This window comes from Pipistrellus hanaki, assembly GCF_964339955.1.
Source record: "Pipistrellus hanaki genome assembly, chromosome: 1".
Lineage (NCBI taxonomy): Eukaryota > Metazoa > Chordata > Mammalia > Chiroptera > Vespertilionidae > Pipistrellus > Pipistrellus hanaki.
In genome coordinates, this window is record NC_140503.1 from 1687176 (window position 1) to 1708585 (window position 21410).

General features: G+C 59.5%; 2 protein-coding genes across 4 annotated transcripts; one reads left to right on the forward strand and one right to left on the reverse strand.

The window, feature by feature from the left end:
• Positions 1-5207: 5207 nt before the first annotated feature.
• Positions 5208-17392, reverse strand: COA8 (cytochrome c oxidase assembly factor 8). The gene is made up of 5 exons (XM_084871689.1): positions 17173-17392; positions 11661-11858; positions 9735-9798; positions 7713-7803; positions 5208-6509 (listed from the first exon to the last, which is right to left on the reverse strand). Exons 1-5 carry the CDS (start codon positions 17281-17283, stop codon positions 6407-6409), a joined length of 567 nt encoding a protein of 188 aa, XP_084727815.1. The 5' UTR covers positions 17284-17392; the 3' UTR covers positions 5208-6406.
• Positions 17393-17488: 96 nt separating this feature from the next.
• Positions 17489-21106, forward strand: BAG5 (BAG cochaperone 5). 3 transcript variants are annotated; one of them, XM_084871658.1, is made up of 2 exons: positions 17489-17663; positions 19275-21106. In XM_084871658.1, exon 2 carries the CDS (start codon positions 19303-19305, stop codon positions 20644-20646), a length of 1344 nt encoding a protein of 447 aa, XP_084727784.1. In that variant the 5' UTR covers positions 17489-17663; positions 19275-19302; the 3' UTR covers positions 20647-21106. The 3 variants fall into 3 exon arrangements, with proteins under 3 accessions (XP_084727784.1, XP_084727786.1, XP_084727785.1); XM_084871660.1 differs by lacking the exon at positions 17489-17663 and adding an exon at positions 17760-18089 and having other exon boundaries at positions 19275-20833; XM_084871659.1 differs by lacking the exon at positions 17489-17663 and adding an exon at positions 18103-18318 and having other exon boundaries at positions 19275-20833.
• Positions 21107-21410: the final 304 nt, after the last annotated feature.

The window sequence follows — 21410 nt, forward strand, 5'->3', positions numbered from 1 at the left end:
AAGGGTCCCAGCATCACTGACAGGGCCCGCCGGGCCAGCCTGACTCCTGCCGTCCGCTGGCGTGGGGTGCACAGTCCAGTCCCAGAAGCTTTCACGTCTGTGCTTTGGGGACCCTGAGCTGTCACGTAGGAAGTACAGCTCCCTGCTGGGGAGGCCCAGCCATCCTGGCCCCGGAGCCGCCGTCCAGCGCCCCCTGGGAGCACCGCACTGTGCGGGATGCTATCCCAGCGCCATCAGCGGCCGGGATGCCCCGATGAAGACGAGGCCCACGCTGGGGCAGGGAGGAAAGAGGGTCACATCCTCTCAGGGGCTCAGGGGATGTCTTAGGACACGTGCTGGACTTCCCACCGGCGGCACAGAGACCCCTCGGGGTTTCTCTGGTCACCTACCTGGCCGGCCAGGAGCTGGGAGGGGGTCCGAGTGGGGGAAACTTACTGCAATGATACCTCGGGCCCGGCCGGCGCGGCTCAGCGGCTGAGCATTGACCTACGGACCAGGAGGTCACGGTTCGATTCCTGGTCAGAGCACAGGCCCAGGTGATGGCCTCGGTCCCCAGTAAGGGGCATGTGGGGAGCGGCTGATCAGTAATCCTCTCTCCTCGTGGATGTTTCTCTCTCTCTCCCTCTCCCTCTCTGAGATCAATAAAAATATATATTTTTTAAAAAGAGATGCTGTCGCTGGTTGATACACACTCTAATGGCGACAGAGAGAGACATTGATCAGCTGCCTCCTGCACACCCCCTACTGGGGATGTGCCCGCAACCAAGGCACACGCCCTTGACCGGAATCGAACCTGGGACCCTTCAATCTGCAGGCCGATGCTCTATCCACTGAGCCAAATCAGTCAGGGCTGTTGTTGTGTTTGTTTGTTTTGTTTTTTAATGCATTTCAGAGCAAGTTGCAAATGTCAGTACTCTTCACCCCAAACACCTTAGCAAGCATCTCATCACCAGAGTTAGGTCTTTGTTTTTAGGGAAAATTCACACACCACGAAACCCACACATCGTCTGGCTCCCACTAATGGGCTCCAAAAATGCTCCCGCCTGCGTGACCGACACCCCAAGGAGCTGGCGGCCCAGGGCCAGGGCACTGTGCCCCCCTCACCCCCCCGTTTTCACCCAGGACGGCTGCCATTAGGAAGGGCGTGGACTTGTTCAAGGGCACAGGCCTGGGCCGCTGCAGACCAGCAGATGGATAGCTTTTTCCAGCTTTTAGGCGAAAATAGCCACGCAGGTGCAGGCCTGCGGAGTCAGCACCGGCCGCTCCTGGCCACGGCTGTGCCCGCTCTGGGAACGGGGACCACACGGCCCGGCTCCCGCCACAGAGCACAGCCTCCCGCCCTCTCCAGAGAGACCTCCCCTCGTCACAGTGAGTCTTGGGCACAGACCCACCCTCGTTCCTGCGGTCTCTCTCCCCCGGCCTCCCCCACAGACCCGCCCCTCGCTCAGTTCTTCACAGAGAACTTCTCAATCGGCGGCAGCCCGGCCAGGGAAACGCACAGAGGCCGGTGCCACCGCAGGGGGCTGGGACGGGAGAAGCCCAGCCTCGGGGTGCCCGGGTCAGCCCCCCACGCCCGCTCGGCTGGGCAGGTCCAGCCGAGCCTCGCGCGCCCTCGGCCTTTCCCCGCTGTCAGCGCCCGAAGCTCAACTCGGTGGCCAGGAGCCGCCCTGGTCCCTGGCGCTGACACAAAGCACCTCACACCCATTTCCCCCGCCCCGCCCATTTTACAGATGGAGAAACTGAGGCAGCGAGAGGGGAAACGGACCGCTAGGCCTCGGCTCTGATGTGGCCACTGGGCCCCACCCCAGTGCCCACTGTGCCACAGGAAGGAGACTAAGGCTTTGCCCTGCTCTCGGCCGGGGAGCAGGCTCGGGAAGAGGCTTTTAGCGGGGCCTCTGGAAATTTCCTTCGATCGATGCATTCGAGAAGCTGCTGACCCATCAGACATAAATCTTGTTCATTTCCTGGAGCACTCATCAACTGACCGAGTCAGTCCCCAGGTGCCCTCCCCTCCACCTGCTTTCTCACGCTCCGAGGGGCTCCTGGCTGTAACCCGGGCTCCGTCACAGAAGGGACCCTCCTACAGCCTGAGGCTGGAGTCCGAGACCGAGGCCCGGGCGGCAGTCCCCTCGGGGCTCCGAGAGCCTGGGCCCCGCCCTCCTGCCTCCAGGGCTCCACCAGGTAGGCCTGGGCTTGGAGATGTGACTGACTCCAGTCTCGGTCCCCCTCCCCGGGGCCTCCCTCCAGGGTCTCTGGATCCACCCTGAATCCAGGCTGCTCTCCTGATGCCCTGAGGACGGCCTCTGCAGAGCCGGAGTCTTTTTAAAATTCATTTTTATTGATTTCAGAGAGGAAGGGAGAGGGAGAGAGCGTCACTCGGGAGTCAGCCAATCACTGGTTCCCTGTCATTGATTTTCTCTCTCCCTCCTTCTCCCTTCCTCTCTGGAATCAATAAAAATGTATTTTTAAAAAGTCTAAGAGTTTACATTGCCTTTTAGGCACAGCCTCGCAAATCCCCTGCTAACTGCCTGCCCTGTCCTGGGCCCCACACCCACCCGCCCGGCCCACGCTCACACACGTTCGGGGGGACCCCCCGGCCCGCGCTCACACACCCGGGGGACCCCCCGGCCCACGCTCACATTCGGGGGGACCCGCCCGGACCACGGAAGCAGACCACCTACCGCACCTGCAGGCCAGCACTGCCAACAGCAGCTGGTGCCGGGATGGAGATGGCCCACCCCCGTGAGGGCACTGGGGCAGCCCCTCGCCCCGTGCTGGGCTCCTGTTACCTGGTCCCGGTCCGGGAGCCACAGCCATGCTCACTCACACGCTTAGTCCTGCAAGCCCGCCCCCCACTCCCGGGGCCAGGCAGCGAGAGGCGCCAGGCAGGGAGAGGGTGGGGGTGCAGACAGACTCGGCTCTGCCCACTCAGTCCTCTGGGCTGGGCAGCTCTGGCCCGGTGGCCTGAGCCCTGCGTCCCCACCACCAGCTGGTCGAGCCCATCTTTTTAAAAATACGCTTTTTTGTATGATTTCAGAGCGGAAGGGAGGGGGGGAGAGACAGAAACATCGGTGATGAGAGAGAACCGTTGATCGACTGCTCCCGCACACCCACCACTAGGGATGGAGCCCACAACCCGGGCACATGCCCTTAACCAGAATGGGACCCGGGACCCTTTAGTCTGAAGGCCGCCACTATCCACTGAGCCACACTGGCCAGGGCAGATCTTTTTTTTTTTTTTTTAAATATATTTTATTGATTTTACACAGAGAGGAATTGAGAGGGATAGAGAGTTAGAAACATCGATGAGAGAGAAACATCGACCAGTTGCCTCCTGCACACCCCCCACTGGGGATGCGCCCGCAACCAATGTACATGCCCCTGACCGGAATCGAACCCGGGTCCCCTCAGTCCCCAGGCCGACGCTCTTCCACTGAGCCAAACCGGCTTCGGCCCCAGGGCAGATCTTATCTAATTTGCACCCAGAGGGGCAGGACCTGTGCTGGCGAGGAGCTGGACTGTGCGGCCCTGCCAGGCGTCCTGCCAGGCGTCCTGCCGGTCCCGCCAGCACCCAGGACGGGCAGGGCGACTGCTCCTGGGACTGGATTCCTGGCAGATGGACCTCCCTTTCACAGCCAGCGCCAGCTGTTGGCCCGTCTGCCCGGCGTGGCTGGTGGGCGCTGGGGGCGGGAGAGGCAGTGATAAAGGAGCAGCCCAGCAGCCCGAGGCTCCCTGCCTGGGCTCTGCCTGTGAGTCCCGCCACCTGCCGCCTGCGCCAAACTGGGTGCTGTGCTGGGAACTGGTCTTTGGGGGTGTGCTGGGGGAAGGTTATAACCCCAAATACCTGGACAGAAACCACCCTGGACGGCCGGCCTCGCCCTCCACCGGCCGGGCGCGCCCAGAGGGGAGTCGCCGAGGACGCAGTGCAGGTCCCTGCCGGCATTTATGGGGCGGCGGGAGCAGTGGGGCGTTCGGAACATGGTGGGTCATGATCTGTGGCGGGAAAGAGAGGCTTTCCTGGAAGACGGGTGAGCAGAGCCTCTGGGCTGGGACTCTGCCCAGCAAGGCTGCCCTACGGGGGGGGGGACAAGACAGCAGGGTGGCCCAGAGGCGGGGGCACGGGCAGCGGGGGGGCCCAGAGGAGGGGGCACGGGCAGCGGGGGGGCCCAGAGGCGGGGGCACGGGCAGCGGGGGGGCCCAGAGGCGGGGGCACGGGCAGCGGGGGGGCCCAGAGGCGGGGACACGAGCAGCGGGGGGGCCCAGAGGCGGGGGCACGGGCAGCGGGGGGGCCTAGAACGGGGGCGGGGGGGGGTGAGCATTGCTCGGGAGCGAGGCAGCAGCCCCAGCAGCAGTGCTGGCAGCAGGGCGAGGCTCACCTGGTAGGAGGCCGTGGAGGGCGTAGGTCCCCGGCTGACGTGACCCGGCCCGGGCATGGAGGGCCGAGGGCACCGAGCTCAGGGAGAGGCGCCAGGCACGAAAGCCAGACACGGTGGCTCCGCTGCTCCGAGGTCTCTGGAGCAGGGAGACTCAGAGACAGAGGAAGAGATGGCGGCCGGGCCGGGGAGGGGAGGGGCCCATGTGTAAGGGCTCAGGGAAGACAAGCGCTGTGGTGGTGACGGCTGAAGTGTGAATGCAGGAACGGTAGACTTCACATGTATTCTCTCTCTCTCTCTCTCTCTCTCTCTCACACACACACACACACACACACACACACACACGTCTTCTGTCCATTTGGGCCCTGGGCCTTGGCGTGTCTGCTGAGCTGACCTCACTCCTGGTGAGGGGCTGCCCTGCACAGGGGCAGGCTCCTGAGAGGTGCCTCCCAGCGAGGCCTCCTTCCCAGCGGGCGGGGCCTGCGGGCACCCGGGCTGAGCCCGCCCAGGGAAGGTGAGTGCTGGCCTGCAGCCTGGCCGCTCCTGCAGCTCCTGGTCAGGCCAGGTTGCGGGCTCCATCCTCAGTGCGGGCGTGCAGGAGGCAGCCGATTCATGATTCTCTCTCATCACTGATGTTTCTCTCCCTTCCTCTCCCCCTGCCCTCCCAAATCAATTAAAATGTATTTTAAAAAACCACCACAGGGGAAGAGCAGTGTGAGGGCCGTGTGGGTGGCCCCGGTCCCACTGCCCTCCTGCCCCCAGTGCCCCCTGCAGGCGAATGAGGACAGCTGAAACCCCGGGCCCACACTCGCCCAACACACAGAGCAAAGAGACTCAACTTGAACTTTTTATTCAGAAACAGAAGCGTTAGCTTTTCTCTTGCACATAAGAAATTAAGCCTATTTTATTTCTTAAGGTTAAAAAGATGAGTTTTTATGCACACACAAACACACTCGTTTGCTAAGCAGCTTTGTTGAGCTGTGATCCACATACAGACTTCACCCACTGAGTGTCATTTCGGTGTCCGGGGACTTCTCTAACAGCCACAGAACGTTAACTGTATCAGGGGTTCCTGGGAAAGGCGGTAACCGCCCCCCCCCCCCAGGCAGCCCCCAGAAATACCTCACCCCATGGCTGGGCAGGAACCACCCACACGCCTGGCCTTGCGGGACTGAGCACACACATTTCAGGGTTAAAAGAACGCTAGTTAGTTAGTGTTCTCCTTTTATTTGTGACTTAAAGTGACATTTTCCAGTCATTTCACCTTAAATGTTTGGACTCCAAGAAAGGAGCACAGCCCAGGGCAGTGTGGCTCAGTGGTTGGGCGCCTTCCCATTCGCCAAGAGGTCACCAGTTAGAGTCCCTGTCAGGGCACATGCCCGGGTTTCGGGCTCCATCACCACTAGGGGGCGTGCAGGAGGCAGCCGATCGATGTTTCCCTCTCCCTCTCCCTTCCTCTCTCTGACATCAGTAAAAACATTAAAAACAACAGAAGCCATCTGTTTGCCAAGTGGCTCGCTTACTGATGGGCCTGGCAGCTGAGGCGGTGTCCGGCCTGCAGGTGTGACTGCCCTCAGGCGAGCTCAGACATCGCGGCTTTCAGGGGTTTTACCAGGAGCCGGCACCTCCGGGGGCACACCGGGAGCTCTCCCAGGGCCCCTGCCGGAGCAGCGCCCCTGCTTCCGAGTCTGCCCCGCAGTCCGTCCCTGAGGGCCGGGCAGAGCCGCTGCCAGCCGTCCGTCCGAGGGCGCAGGCGGAGCCTCCGCTCCTTTCGTGTTCTCCATTCCAAGTCGGTGTGATTCGAAATGCAACACAGGCACACAGCGCGAGTTTTATTAACGTCACTCTGTGACCAGAGCCAGGGCAGCCCGGGGGTCAGAGCCATGCGGCCCCAGGGCTCCCAGCCCCCCTCCCTGCCGCCCAGCTGACACAGCCGGGCCCGGGGAGAAGGTGAGGCCGGCACGGACAGGCGGAAGGTCCCAGAACACGCTCCCACGAAGCCTGGTGCGGGCGGGCAGGAGGGCGGCCGGGGCCTAGCTGCGGGTCTTCGGCTTCGGCCGCAGCCTGTCCCACGCCCGCTCCAGGGCCACTCTGCCCATGAGGTAGGTGATGGCAAAGTTCCGCCTGTACCAGTCCCTGCAGAGGAACAGGACAGCGGTCACTGACCCCGGCCGGGCACTGAGGACTGACCCCCCTCCCCCACCACCCCCTCTTCTCCACCCTCAGGAAGCCAAACTGTCCCTGAACGCCTTCCCTCCCTCCAAATCTCTGCCCAACCCAGGAACCAGGAGGTCACTGGTTCGATTCCCAGTCAGGGCACAGGCCTGGGTGCAGGCGGCAGCCGATCCATGATTCTCTCTCATCCTTGATGTTTCTTTCTTTTTTTTTAAAAAAATATATATTTTATTAATTTTTTATAGAGAAGAAAGGAGAGGGATAGAGAATTAGAAACATCAATGAGAGGGAAACACCCATCAGCCGCCTCCTGCACACCTTCTATTGGGCACATGCCCTTGACCAGAATGGAACCTGGGACCCTTCAGTCCGCAAGTTGATGCTCTATCCACTGATGCAAACCAGCCAGGACTTATCATTGATGTTTCTCTCTCTCTCTCTCTTTCCCTTCCTCTCTGAAATAAAAAATCCTATATCATAAAAGGCTAACATACAAATTGACAAAACAACGGGTGACCATGACATGCACTGACCACCAGGGGGCAGACGCTCAACACAGGAGCCGACCCCTGGTGGTCAGTGCACTCCCACAAGGGGAGTGCGGCTCAGCCAGAAGCCGGCTCACGGCTGGTGACTGCAGCGGTGGTGGCAGGAGCCCGTTCCCCACGTCCTGAACTGCAAGAGGGCGCAGGCCAGGCTGAGGGACCCCTCAGGCCTCTAGTATGTATATTGAAATAAATAAACAAATAAATAATAATAAAGCAAATCTCAAGCATCACATCCTATCATTTCACCTGGAAACACACACCATTATGCACCGTTAAGCCTTCTCTAAAAGCACATCTCCACAATACCGTCACTGCATCTGATAGAAGGAATGACTTATCAATAGGACCTAATAGCCCTAGTTGGTGTTGCTCAGTGGATAGAGCACCAGCCCATGGACTGAAGGGGTCACGGGTTCAATTCTGGTCAAGGGCATGCACCTTGGTTGCAGGCTCAATCTCTGGTTCCAGTCGGGGCATGTGTGGGAGGCAACTGATCGATGTCTTTCTCTCTCTCACATCAATGTTTCTCTCTTTCTGTCTCTCCCCTCCCTTGCTCTCTCTAAAAATCAATAGAAAAATGTCCTCAGGTGAGCAATAAGAAAAAAGGAACACCTACCTGTTATAATGCATGTGCTTCTGAAAATTTTTACTTAGAAATTCCTTATAAAAGTCAGCCATTTCTTCTGCATTCAGTGTTGCCTTTTGACCTGGAAATAAATGTCAACTTACACACCAATACTTCAGGGAAAGGCACCACAAACAACTACTGACCTAAAAAACCAGTCCAGCAAGGTTGCATGACACAAGATCAAAATATAAATGTCAGCCGAGGCCGGTTTGGCTCAGTAGATAGAGTGTCGGCCTGTGGAATGAAAGGTCCCAGGTTCGATTCCGGTCAAGGGCATGTACCTTAGTTGCGGGCACATCCCCAGTAGGGGGTGTGCAAGAGGCAGCTGGTCAATGATTCTCTCTCATCGATGTTTCTAACTCTCTATCCCTCTCTCCTCCTCTCTGGAAAAAAATCAATAAAATATATTTTAAAAAAATAATAAATAAATAAATAAATGTCAGCTGATTTCTGTGACAGCAATAAACAATCTGAAAATGGAGCTAGGAAAACAATGCCATTTACAACAGCATCAGAAAGAATAAAAGACGGAGGATAAATGTAAGAGGCAGAAGAGCATCTGAGAACTTAATTCCTGCCAATGTGGTCAGTTTGGCTCAAATTAGCCCATAAAAATTCTCTTAAAAAAATAAAAATAGCCGAAACCGGTTTGGCTCAGTGGTAGAGCATTGGTCTGTGGACTGAAGGGTCCCGGGTTCGATTCCGGTCAGGGGCATGTACGTTGGTTGCGGGCACATCCCCGGTGGGGGGTGTGCAAGAGGCAGCTGGCCGATGTTTCTCTCTCATCGACGTTTCTAGCTCTCTATCTCTCTCCCTTCCTCTCTGTAAAAAAACAATAAAATATATTTAAAAAATAAATAAAAATGAATAAAAGAGCCCTGGCCAGGAAGCTGGGTGGGTTAGAGCTCCGCCTGGTGCACCAAGGCTGGGCTCAGTCCCTGGCCAGGGCTCACAGGAGGGGAATGACTAACTGATGTCTCTCTCTCTCTCAAATCAATCGATAAATTAAAAAAGAAAAGACGGGCAGACCACGAACCGATCCCACGCTGACTGGAGCCGGCGCCCAGGCTGCTGCTCTCGCTGACCTGGTCTCCTGGACGCAGCCGGTTTGTCAGCCGCCGTCCGTGCACTGCGCCCGGCCCGTCTCCATGGCAGCAGCCACGCTCCTTCAACAGCCCAGCCTGGCCCTCTGCGTCCAGGGCCCGCCCACGGCCTGACCCCCTGGCGGCCTAGGCTGCTGCCGCCTCACTCTGGGAGCCACAAGCAGGCGGAGAGAGCAGAGGAGTGCGGGTGGGCCAGCGGACCTGAGACGGGAGGACCCGGTGTCCTGGGTCCCTTTTGCTGCCAGGGTCGGAGCACCGGGCATGGGGAACGGGCAGGGAGGCGGGCTGTCCCCCTGCAGCCAGGGGGCGTCTAGCTGCCGCTGGGCGCACTGTCGGGCTGGCTGTGGGTGGGACAGCCTGGCTGAGCTGCCAGAGGGTCTCGGGGGGCGTGGCAGACTGCGGCCGGACGTCAGCAGTGCCTGCTGGACACACGGCCCCGCTCACAGCACAGCTGGGGGGGGCTGACCCGGGCCCCAGGACTCCCTCCTTACCCTGCAGCCCTTACAGAAAAGCTGCCCACCCACTGACAGGCCCGGCCACAACCAACGAGGCCGGCACCGCCGCGGGCAGAGAACACGCAGGCGGCACTGCGCGAGCTGGAAGCGGCACCCGCTGAGGTCGCCAGGCGCGGAGGCCAAGGCGGGACACCGGGGCCTCCGCCTCCGCTCACGGGAGCCGGGACCACGCCCGGAGCAGGAGCCGGTGCCGAGGGCGGAGGGGCCCCCAGCTGGAAATGACCCGGATCAGCAGAGGGAGCAGAGGGGACCTTTGCGGGGGGGGGGGGGGCAGGGAGGCAGACGCTGGCTGTCCGCTGAGGCCCTGGGGCGCCCACTCGCCCCCTGAACTCGCTCTCCTTCCGAGCTCCTCCTGCTGCTACTTAAGCAAGAAAAAGAACAAACGAACTCACCCGATTCAGTTCTCAGGCCCAGGCCCTTCGCTTTCAGTCTTGAGTGAATAAATTCTTCTTTTTCCTAAAAAAAGACAAACATCAGACCCCTCTGCCTCCCATGTCTCCCGGGCCGGACGCAGCCCGACACCTATCAGACCCCTGCCCTCCCTCGGTGTGTGTGTGTGTGTGTGTGTGTGTGTGTGTCCCCGGCAGGACACAGCCCAGCGCGAGGAGGAGCCTGGGTGTGGTCCTGAGAATCAGCCTCACAAAGCCAGCTTTCAACCACCACAATTCCGTTAGTGTTGTGCTTGTTTATTTACTTATTTATGCCTTTAATCCTCACTGGAGGATACTTTTTCTTTCTTTTTTTTTTTTAGAGAGAGAGTGGAAGGGAGGGGGAGAAGACAGAGAGAAACATCGATGTGAGAGAGACACATCAACTGGTTGCCTCCCACATGGGCCCCAACTGGGGCCAGGGATCGAACCTGCAACTCAGGTGCATGCTCTTGACTGGGAATCAAACTGGTGCAGCCACTGTGGAGAACAGTACGGAGTTCCTCAAAAACTAAAACTGGAACTCCCATCTGACCCAGTGATTGCACTTCTAGGAATATATCCCAAGAAACTAGAAACACCAATCAGAAAGGATGTTTGCACCCCTATGTTCACAGCAGCACAATTCACCATAGCTGAGATTTGGAAACAGCCTAGGTACCCATCAGCAGATGAGTGGATCAGAAAACTATGGTCCATCTACACAATGGAATACTACGCTGCTGTAAAAGAGAAGGAACTTTTACATTTGCAACAGCATGGATGGGCCTGGAGAGCATTATGCTAACAAAATAAGCCAGCCGGAGACAGATAAATATCACATGATGTCACTCATTTGTGAAATATAATGAACATAAACTGATGAACAAAAACAGATCCAGAAACAGAGAAGCATCGATCAGACTGTCAAACCTCAGAGGGAAGGTAGGGGAGGGTGGAGTAAGGGGGGAGTGATCAACCAAAGGACTTGTGTGCATGCATATGAGCCTAACCCATGGTCAGACAACAGGGGGGTGAGGGCATGAGTGGAGGGGTAGGGGGGGCAATGGGGGGATAAGGACACATGTAATACCTTAATCAATAAGGAAAAAAAGTATATGCATATAGCTGGTTTAGCTCAGTGGACAGAGCGTTGGCCTACAGGCTGAAGGGTCCCGGGTTCGATTCCAGTCAAGGGCACATGCCCGGGTTGAAGGCTTGACCCCCAGTAGGGAGCATGCAGGAAGCAGCCAATCAATGATTCTCTCTCATCATTGATGTTTCTCTCTCTCTCCCTTCCTCTCTGAAGTCAATAATATATTTTAAAGCAATAACAATAAATATTTATATGCACATATACACGCATATACGTGTGCTAGTACCTGAGCGAGAGGGAGGGAGGAGCTGGGACACTACCAAATACCCATGGGCCCTGGCCGTTTGGCCCAGTGGATAGAGCGTCAGCCTGTGACCATCGGCTGTGAGCGCTGACTCTGGTCAAGGGCATGTACCTCGGCTGCAGGCTCCTCCCCGGTCCTGGCCCTGTCGGGGCTCCTATAGGAGGTACCCGCTGGACGTGTTTCCTCACATCGGTATTTCTGTCTTCCCTCTCTCCCACTCTCCCTAAAACCAACGGACAAAGATCCTCCGGGTGAAGATTGACAAAAACAAAAACAAAAAACCCACAAATCCACACGGTCCACAGGTTCCTGGAAATGGCGCACACACATAACAGGCCCAATTCCGCCACAGGGTTAAGTGCTATAAACCAGAGCGGGTTCCCTGGGCATCTGCTGGGGGGGGGGGGGGGGCACCCTGACCCAACGGCGCTCTGAGGGCCGAGAGCCGCTGTCCCGGGAGGCAGAGCGGACAGTGAGGACACGGCGCCCCCAGTGGCGGCTGCGGACTGACCTTGCGGAAAGCCAGGTTCTGGCTGGCCCAGAACCGCTGGTTCCAGTCCTGCGTCTCCTGCCGGAGTTCTCGGAGCTTCTGCTCCGCCGGGGACTCATCCTCGGGGACGTGGAAGTGAACGGGCCGGAGGTTTGAGAGCTTGTCTGGGGGCCCGATCCAGTCGTGGCCCGATTTCCTGGGAGGGCAGAACCTCGAGGCCTGGAACAAAACGCAGGGTTACTTTCACACGGGACTCAGCGCGTCTGCAGGGTTGTAACTGAACAGCCCCGGGGGGTGACGGCCCTTGTGTCCCCCTTGGAAAGGACGACGGGAAATATATCGGAGCAACACGGCACAAACAGTTCACCGGCGCCGTACCCGCCACCGTCATACAAAGCCACTCTCAGCCTGAACTTTGCACCAGATGCAGAATTAACTCAAGATGGGCCAAGACCCGAATGTAAAACCTAAAACGATAAAACTGTAAAATGCAGCCGAAGATGTACCACCTCGGAGGCGGCAAACATGCCTTCGACAGCAAAACCGCCGCCGTGAGACACGAGACAGGTGGCCTGGGACCCGGGGGGCGGAGCGGCCCAGGCTGGGAGACCGTGCAGGCGGGAGGCGGCGGCTCCAGACTCACAGGCTTCTCCAAACTCAGCCCCAGAACAGACATCCTTGCTCCGGGCACTGTGGGCCCCCTGCAGCCTTTGCTGACGCTCGCACCCGCTGCCGCACGGGCACCGGCCCAGCACTCAGAGCCGGCACCACGGCCCGCGCAGCGACTGCCCTCCCGCAGACCCGCGCCTCTGCCAGAATCCTCCTTACTTCTGCCCAGGGCTTAGGGCCCCTCGTGTCCCTGGGAAGCCAAGCCAAAGCGGAAAGTCCCCAGGCAGGGCCGGTTTTTGCCAGGAGCGCACCGGCCCTGGGGGCAGGAAGACACCCATCTGCTAAGGCCCACAGTCCTCCCCCCGACCTCCTCCTCCTCCTCGGGGCTGGCCCCAGAGTCCTCTGTGCAAGCAGAGGCAGGGCCGTAACCCGTGGCTCTTTAAAATGTTACCCGTTGCCAGCCGAAACCGGTTTGGCTCAGTGGTAGAGCGTCGGTCTGTGGACTGAAAGGTCCCAGGTTCGATTTCGGTCAAGGCATGTACATTGGTTGCGGGCACATCCCCGGTGGGGTGTGTAGGAGGCGGGTGGTTGATGTTTCTCTCTCATCGACGTTTCTGGCTCTCTGTCTCTCTCCCTTCCTCCTCTCTGTAAAAAATCAATAAAATATATATTTTTTTAAAAAATGTTACCCGTTGCCGAAACGGGTCCGGCTCAGTGGGTAGAGCATCGGCCTGCGGACTGAAAGGTCCCCGGTTCAATTCCGGGCAAGGGCATGTACCTTGGTTGCAGACACATTCCCGGTGGGGGGTGTGCAGGAGGGAGCTGATCGATGTTTCTCTCTCATCGATGCTTCTAGCTCTCTATCCCTCTTTCTTCCTCTCTGTAAAAAGTCAATAAAATGTTTTTAAAAAATAATGGATTAGGTACTAATTTGGAACCTTTACAATGAAAATTCAGTCTTCTGCCGAAACCGGTGTGGCTCAGTGGATAGAGCGTCGGTCTGCGGGCTGAAGGGTCCCAGGTTCGATTCCAATCAGGGGCATGTACAGTGGTTGCGGGCACATTCCCAGTAGGGGGTGTGCAAGAGGCGGTGTTTCTCTCTCATTGATGTTTCTAGCTCTCTCTCTCTCTCTCCCTTTCTCTCTGTAAAAAATCAATAAAATGTATTTTAAAAAACCCAGTCTTCTAACTTTTGAGGGTGATGTGCTCTCACTGTAGTGTCTGCTGCACGTCAGCCGGCACCGCAGGGCCCTGCCAGCAGGGGGCGAGGGGCCCACCGCCGTCCAGAGGCTCCTGCAGGAGCCGGGAGGCCCCCAGGCGTGGCTTTCCCGCTCCCTGCACAGCGGGGTCAGCGGTGCCGGGTTTCCCTCCCACTCTGCGGAACCCCTACTTGCCAGGTGAACTCTGTGATCATCATGCTCTCAACTGCCCGCAGTTTTCTACCGTAACTGGAGAGATTTCTTCTCCTGTGGTGGAGGTTACCCCGCTGTGCTCCCCTATGAACAGTGGCTGGCCGGTGTGCTCAATGGTTAGGGCACCGGCTGTGCTCCAAAAGGTCTTGGGCTCAATTCCTGGTCAAGGGCACTACCTGGGTTGCATTGATCCCCAGCCCAGTCAGGGTGTGTGTAGGAGGCAACCAATCAATGTGCATCTCTTATATTAATGTTTCTATCTCTTTCCCCCCCTCCCCACTCTCTCTAAAAATCAATGGGAAAATATCTCGGGTGAAGGCTGACAAAGAAAAACACGCACTTCTGTCTGTCCACCCAGGCACTGCTACTTTAAAGGGAGAAGGCACTGGGGAGGAAAAAGTCCTTCAGTAAAAGGAAAATCCCTTTGAAGTCTGAACAATGGCTGTAATTGCTGGTTCTCACAGCACAGCGTCTCATGCTCAGTGCGGAGGGCGGTGCAGACAGGAGGACAAGCAGGAACCAGCAGTCCCCTCCCCAGCCCTGCCTCCCGCCTGCAGTTCCTCTCTCCCGGTAGACTACCGCTGGGCAGTGCTCGCCGGCTCCTTCTGTCCCGCCCGGCTCCACGGTGGACCCCTGAGGCCCCCCTGCACGGCTCACCCTGGGCCCCCTGCTGGAAGCAGGACTTGTAGCCCAGAGAGTGCCCAGCCCTGCCCCTCATGCCCGTCCAGAGCGCAGGGCCATTTCTGAGTTCCGGCTACACTGCCGGCTGGGAAACCGACAGGCAAAGGCGAGAGAAGAAGCCTGGCAGGACAGAGGGCGCGGTGTTCTCCTCTGAGGTGGGAACTAGAGCCGCTCCCGCCCGGGTGGGAGGCCCAGCCTCCTAGCCTCGGATGCAGGCCAATGGGCACCAGAGAAAAGGACCCCAGCAGCCCAGCAGGTCCTGAAGCAGCTCTCCCTCATTCGGGGCAGGACACGGACAAGTGGACATGTAGGCTGGCCCTGCCGGCGTTGGCTCGGGTGGAGCATCGACCTAGGAACCAGGAGGTCAGGGTTCGATTCCCAGTCGGGGCTCAGGCTCCATCCCCAGTGTGGGGCGTGCAGGACGCAGCCCGTCAGTGATCCTCTGCCATCATTAATGTTTCCATCTCTCTCTCCTTCTTCCTTCCTCCCTGAAATCACTAAAAATATATATTTTAAAAAAAGAATATGTGCCGAAGCCGGTTTGGCTCAGTGGTAGAGCATCGGTCTGCGGACTGAAGGGTCCTGGGTTCGATTCCGGTCAAGGGCATGTACATTGGTTACGGGCACATCCCCGTTGGAGGGTGTGCAGGAGGCAGCTGGTCAATGTTTCTCTCTCATCGACGTTTCTAGCTCTCTATCTCTCCCTTCCTCTCTGTAAAAAAATCAATAAAATCTATTTTTAAAAAAATAAATAAATAAAAAAGAATATGTAGGCTGAACTGGACACCCGGGATTAAAGTACATCTGCTCAGATAAGTAAAACAAAGGCTTACCACCCGTGACTTTGAAGAAGACCGGATGTGTAAAATCAGAGCCTGAAAGACAAGGATCTCCGCAGAACTTAATTACCGTCATCCAGACCAAACACACAGCACACCGCGGCCCTGGGGAGAGCTGTTCTCTGGCGGGGCGTTCCTGGGCCACATCCTACAGCCACACCAGTCATAATGCTGGACCGGGCACGGCTGACGCACGGCTCAGCTCCCCTCCCGGGCGTCACAATCACCGCCTCTGCGGGGTTAGCAGCCTGACGGCGCAGGAGGAGGGCTGCTCGGGGACCAGGCACGGTAAGCGCTGGGTGCCCGCTCAGACCCCTGCTCCGGGCCCCCCTGAGGTGCTGGGTGGGGTCCTGTGTTCTGGGGCGAGCGGTCAGAGCTGCCACCACTGTCACAGGGAAATGTGACAGGCCCAGTGACCAGGGACCCGTTGCCCTGGTAACTCCTTGTCTAAACTGCAAATGAGCCTTTGCCAGTTTGGCTCAGTGGGTAGAGCTGGCCTGCAGACTGAAAAAATAATAATGATAATCTTAAAAAAGACTAGACGAGACAGAACTTCAAAGCCACGTTTACAAGACTGTTAGTGCCGAAACCGGTTCGGCTCAGTGGATAGAGCATCGGCCTGCGGACTGAAAGGTCCCGGGTTTGATTCCGGTCAAGGGCATGTACCCTGGTTGCGGGCACATCCCCGGTAGGGGGTGTGCAGGAGGCAGCTGATCGATGTTTCTCTCTCATCGATGTTTCTAGCTCTCTATCCCTCTCTTTCCTCTCTATAAAAAAAATCAGTAAAATTTTTTAAAAAATGCTTAAAAAAAATAACCTCCCATCACCAATTAAAAAAAAAAAAAAAAAAAAGACTGTTAGTAACGACAGATCCAGAGGAACGAAAATGTACAGAAGGCACGCCTTGGAATTCCTAAAATTGGCTTTTTTTACTCCTGTAAACAGGTGAATCCAGCCTCCCTCAGGCCCGTTAGTGAGTTTGGTGATAGTGTTTGCATGCTTTGTTTAACCATTTTATCTGCAACCCATTCCCGGCCGGTAGCCTGCACTTCCAGGTGAGCTGGAATAAAGGCCCCAACTCTCTCTCTCTCTTTTAATATAAATATATCTTTATTGATACCAGAGAGGAAGGGAGATGGACAGATAGAAACATCAATGATGAGAAAGAATCATGGATCGGCTGCCTCCTGCAAGCCCTCTACTGGGGATGGAGCCCAAAACCCAGGCCTGTGACCTTGACCAGAATCGAACCCAGGACCCTTCAGTCCACAGGCCGAGCTCTATCCACTGAGCCACACCGGCTAGGGTAGGCCTCGACTCTCTTAAACGAAACGCCTTCCCCAAAAAAGTGCCGCTCACGAGCCGCTCGCCTCCCCCGCGGCTTGGCGGGCCTCGGCGGCCGGGACCGTGCAGACGGGCGCGGGTTCCACAGGAGAAGCGGGTTCCACAGGAGAAGCGGGTTCCCCAGGAGAAGCGGGTTCCACAGGAGAAGCGGGTTCCACAGGAGAGAAGCGGCTGCAGGTCCTGCAGAGCGCGGCGGCCCGGGCCGTGTGCGCAGCGAGAGGAAAGGCCTGAAACCTGCTGCTGGGGGATGTTTTCCACGGACTTGTTCAGGGAGAGGAACCGCGATGTGGGAGACACACAGGGATTGGCTGCCTCCTGCACATCCCCCTCCCCTAGGGTCGGGGAGGAGTCTTCGATCCACACTCGAACCCAGGACCATTCAGTCCAAGGGCCGGCGCGCCCTCCACTGAGCCACACGGGCCGGGCGCAGCACTGATCACCTCGACGAAGCCGAAAGGCCAGAAACCACCCCCCGCGCGGCGGGCATGGGGGGCTCGCCCGCCACAGGGAAGAGCGCCCCGGGGAGTGAATGCGGCGAGTGCGCGGCTCCCTCGGACCCAGGGCCGCCGGTGCGCCCTGCGCGGCGGGCAGGTAGGCGGGGAGCACGGCGGGTGACATGGGCGCGGCCCCCCCTCCGGCCCCACTCACCCGGCCCGGCGCGGCCTCCCCGCACGCGGCGCCGCGCTCCGGGGCGAGCCGCCAGCCGCGGGCCGCCAGCGGCGGGAGCCGGCGCTTCCCGAGGACCCGCCAGGCCGCCATGGGGCCACCTACCGGCTCTCGCGGCGGCGCAGGGCAGTCGCGACAGCGCGCAGGGCTGCTTTACGGCAGGTCGCAGGTCACAGGTCGCAGGTCGCGGGGGCCGGGCCGACCGCGCGCTTTCCCCGCATGGGCCGGGCGGCGGCGGCGGCGGCGCGGCGGCGCGGGGTTCGCGGCGGCGGCTCCCGGGCCGCGGCCTCGCGGGGCGGCGGCGCGCGGCGGCGGGCGGCGGGGGCGGCGCGGGGCCCGGCCGGGCGGCGGAGGCCGTTTTCCCAGGAGCCGCGGCGGTCGGCCCGGGGCGGGGCCGCGGGGCCGGACGCCGGCGGGAGCCGCGGAGTCGCAGGGCGTCGGCGGCGGGGCGCGCGATGGCGCGGGCGGCACAGGTGAGCGCGGCGGGCGGCGCGGGCCGCCTCCTCCGCGGGCCTCCTCCTCCGCGGGCCCTGCTCGGCCCTGGACCCCGCGGCCGGGCGGGCCGGGCCTCCGAGCCGGGCTCCAGGACCGGCCGGCCCGCTCCGGCTCTCCCCGGCTCACTGGCCGCCGGCCGGGCCGCGGCGCCCCCTCCCCCGCGGCCATTGTGAGGTCAGGCCGGCGGGCGCGTCGGGGGCCGGGGCGACGCCCGGAGCGGCCGCTGCGGCCAGTAGCCGCCGCCGCCGCCGCCGCCGCCCCTTCACCGGCCCCCGCTCAGACCTGGCCGGGAGGGGAGCGAGGGATGCCGCGGGGGGCCCAGCGCGGGCGCCGCACCCCGTGAAGGGCTGCCCGGCCGCCTCGCCGCGCACCATGGGGAGCCAGCCCGCGGAGATGTCCTCCGGGTAACGAGCGGGGCGGGAAGGGAGCCGGAGGAGCGAGGCCCCGGGGCGGGCTCCTGGCTCGCACCCACCGGGGATCGGTTTCCGTGGATATTCCATCCTCCTCCGGCGAGCTGCTTCGTAGAGACCCGGGAGCCTGAAACATGCCTCCGGCCTCTCCGGGCCGAACTGGAGGCTGGCAAAGGCGGAGTTCATGGCTGTCACGTCGGGGCACGGCGGGCTGGGGCAGGGGGTGAGCATGATGGGGCCCGGGAGGGTGCCCTTCGCAGGACCCTGTCACGGTCCTTTCCTTCAGGACCGTGTGGAGCCCCGTGCCCTTCAGGGAAAAGGGCGGGGAACCGGGGGACGGAGGGAACAGGGAAGTGGCGCATCTGGGGTGCCTGGTGCCGCTGGGGGTGTTGGTTTCTCTTAGAGGTCGTTTTTCCGGAAACTCGGCCTGGACCGCCGCCGGCCAGCTGGTGCTTAGGGAGTCCTGTTGTCGGAGGCCGGCGGCTGGGGTGCATTCCTGAGAGGGCCCCGCTGGCGCCACCAGCAGCTTCCAGGGTGCGGGCTGGGGAACCTGTGCCTTTTCCCCGCGAGAGTTCAGACAGCTGCTGCCACGCTTACAGGATGTGCCCGGCTCCCCCACCGCGGGACCCGCCTGCTCCTGGTCACTGGGTGATGGTGATTTTCAGGAGCCCGAGTTCATTAGTCACTTTTCCCCCTAAGATCAAACATCTTTAAAAGTAAAACTTGATTGATTTTAAGGAGAGGAAGGGAGAGAGAAATATTGATTTGTTGTTCCATTTATTTGTGCATTCATTGGTCGATTCTTGCATGTGCCCTGACCAGGACCTCTTGGTGCATAAGTCCCTCAACCATTGAGCCAGGCGTCAGGGTGACTTCTTTCTTCCTTTCTTTCGTATGTATATTGGTTTCAGAGAGGTCAGGAGACGGGGGAGAGAGAATCATTGATCAGCTGCCTCCTGCGCGCCCCGCAGTGGGGGACCTGGTTCACAGCTGGACGCTCCCTCACTGAGCCATGCCCGCCCGGGGACTGCTTCTCCGCCGAGCGTGACTGCTGTCTGGGCTGCGGTATTGACAAGCCCTTCCGAACATCGCTGTCCAGAGCGAGGGTTTTAGAATGAGCTAACTGGTCACCCTCCTGCGGACTCTGCGGGGTACTAAGCTGCCTTCTTGTCCTTTCAGTGCTTGTGAAACTGAGCCCAACCAGAGAATGGATATGGGAAACCAACACCCTAGCATCAGCAGGCTGCAGGAGATCCAGAAGGAAGTGAAGAGCATCGAGCCCCAGGTGGTTGGCTTCAGCGGGCTGTCCGACGACAAGAACTACAAGAAGCTGGAGAGGATGCTGATGAGGCAGCTTTTCGAGATCGACTCCGTGGACACCGAAGGGAAGGGGGACGTCCAGCAAGCGCGGAAGCGGGCAGCCCAGGAGACCGAGCGTCTCCTCAAGGAGCTGGAGCAGAACGCCAACCACCCGCACCGGCTCGAGATCCAGAACATCTTCCAGGAGGCCCAGGCCCTGGTGCGGGAGAAGATCGTGCCCTTCTACAGCGGCGGCAACTGCGTGGAGGAGGAGTTCGAGGAAGGCATTCAGGACATCATCCTGAGGCTGACGCACGTCAAGACGGGCGGGAAGGTGTCCCTGCGCAAGGCCCGCTACCGCACGCTCACCAAGATCTGCGCCGTGCAGGAGATCATCGAGGACTGCGTCAAGCGGCAGCCGTCCCTGCCGCTGTCCGAGGACACCCACCCCTCCGTGGCCAAGATCAACTGCGTGATGTGCGAGGTGAACAAGGCCCGGGGCACGCTGATCGCCCTGCTCATGGACGTGGCCAACAACGAGACGTGCAAGCACCTGTCCTGCGTGCTGTCGGGGATGATCGCGGACCTGGACGCGCTGGACGTGTGCGGGCGGACGGAGGTCCGCAACTACCGCCGCGAGGTGGTGGAGGACATCAACAAGCTGCTGCGGTACTTGGATTTGGAAGAGGAAGCGGATTCGACCCACGCGTTCGACCTGGGCCAGAACCAGTCCATCCTGAAGATCGAGAAGGTCCTCAAGCGGATGAGGGAGGTTAAGAACGAGCTGCTGCAGGCGCAGAACCCCCCCGAGCTGTACCTGAGCGCCAAGACGGAGCTGCAGGCCCTGATCGGGCAGCTGGACGAGGTGAGCCCCGAGAAGAACCCCTGCATCCGGGAGGCGCGGCGGCGGGCGGTGATCGCTGTGCAGACCCTCATCACGCACATCGACCTGAAGGAGGCGCTGGAGAAGAGGAAGTCCTTCGCGTGCGAGGAGCACCCGTCCCACAAGGCCATCTGGGCCGTGCTGGGCCACCTGTCGGAGATCCTGGGGGAGGTCCTGCAGTTCGACGGGAACCGGACGGACAAGAACTACATGCGGCTGGAGGAGCTGCTCACCAAGCAGCTGCTGGCCCTGGACGCCGTGGACCCGCAGGGCGAGGAGCAGTGCAAGGCGGCCCGGAAGCAGGCCGTGAAGCTGGCGCAGAACATCCTCAGCTTCCTGGACCTGAAGTCGGACGAGTGGGAGTACTGAGGCCGGGCCGCGGCGGCCGGCACCAGACGTGTATGTATTTACGGAGAGCTTGCGGTTCGCCGCGCCCAACTGTGGTTTGTACCTGCGTTTTGCAATCTCAGTATTTATGATTTCAGCAAATTATATTCCCTACCTGCTGCTTTTGATGTCGCAAACCAAATATTACAGCTCGCTGACTTTCCCACTGGATCGTGATCTGTATGTCGTGGTGTTGTTTTCTTAATCAGAAAATGGCATCGGGGCAGCTTCTGTGATTTTTACCTGGGTTGTGCAAAAGCATGAACACACAGATGTTTCAGAATCCAGGACGGGGCCTGGCCTTGCCTAATACTAGGGCCTGGCCTTGCCTAATACTAGGACAGTTGTGAGAAAGGGCAGACTTTTTAAATTAGAAGTAAGGTGCAAGCGCAGAAGCAGGGAGTATGTTTTATTCTGCTGAATAAAGCAGGACTTTTCCTTTCATCGGCCTGATTGGTCCTGCCCAACTTACCGGGGTGGGCGGTGGTTTCACTGTCTCCGGATGGTCTGTTCTTTCACAAGCATGGTCTGGGGAGCAGGCACTTCCCAGGCTCTGTGTTCAGGCCTTCACGTGCCCGGTGCTGCCGCTCTGAGCCCCCTCGACGGCTCCGGTCCCTGCCCCTCCAGGGAGCCTGTGTCCTCGCTCAGTGCGGTGCCCCCCGTGGCCTGTTTCCACGACGTGACGGAAGAGAGTCTGTGGTGGAGTAACGCCCCCCTCCCATGTCTGTGACAGGACCTTTGTGGGT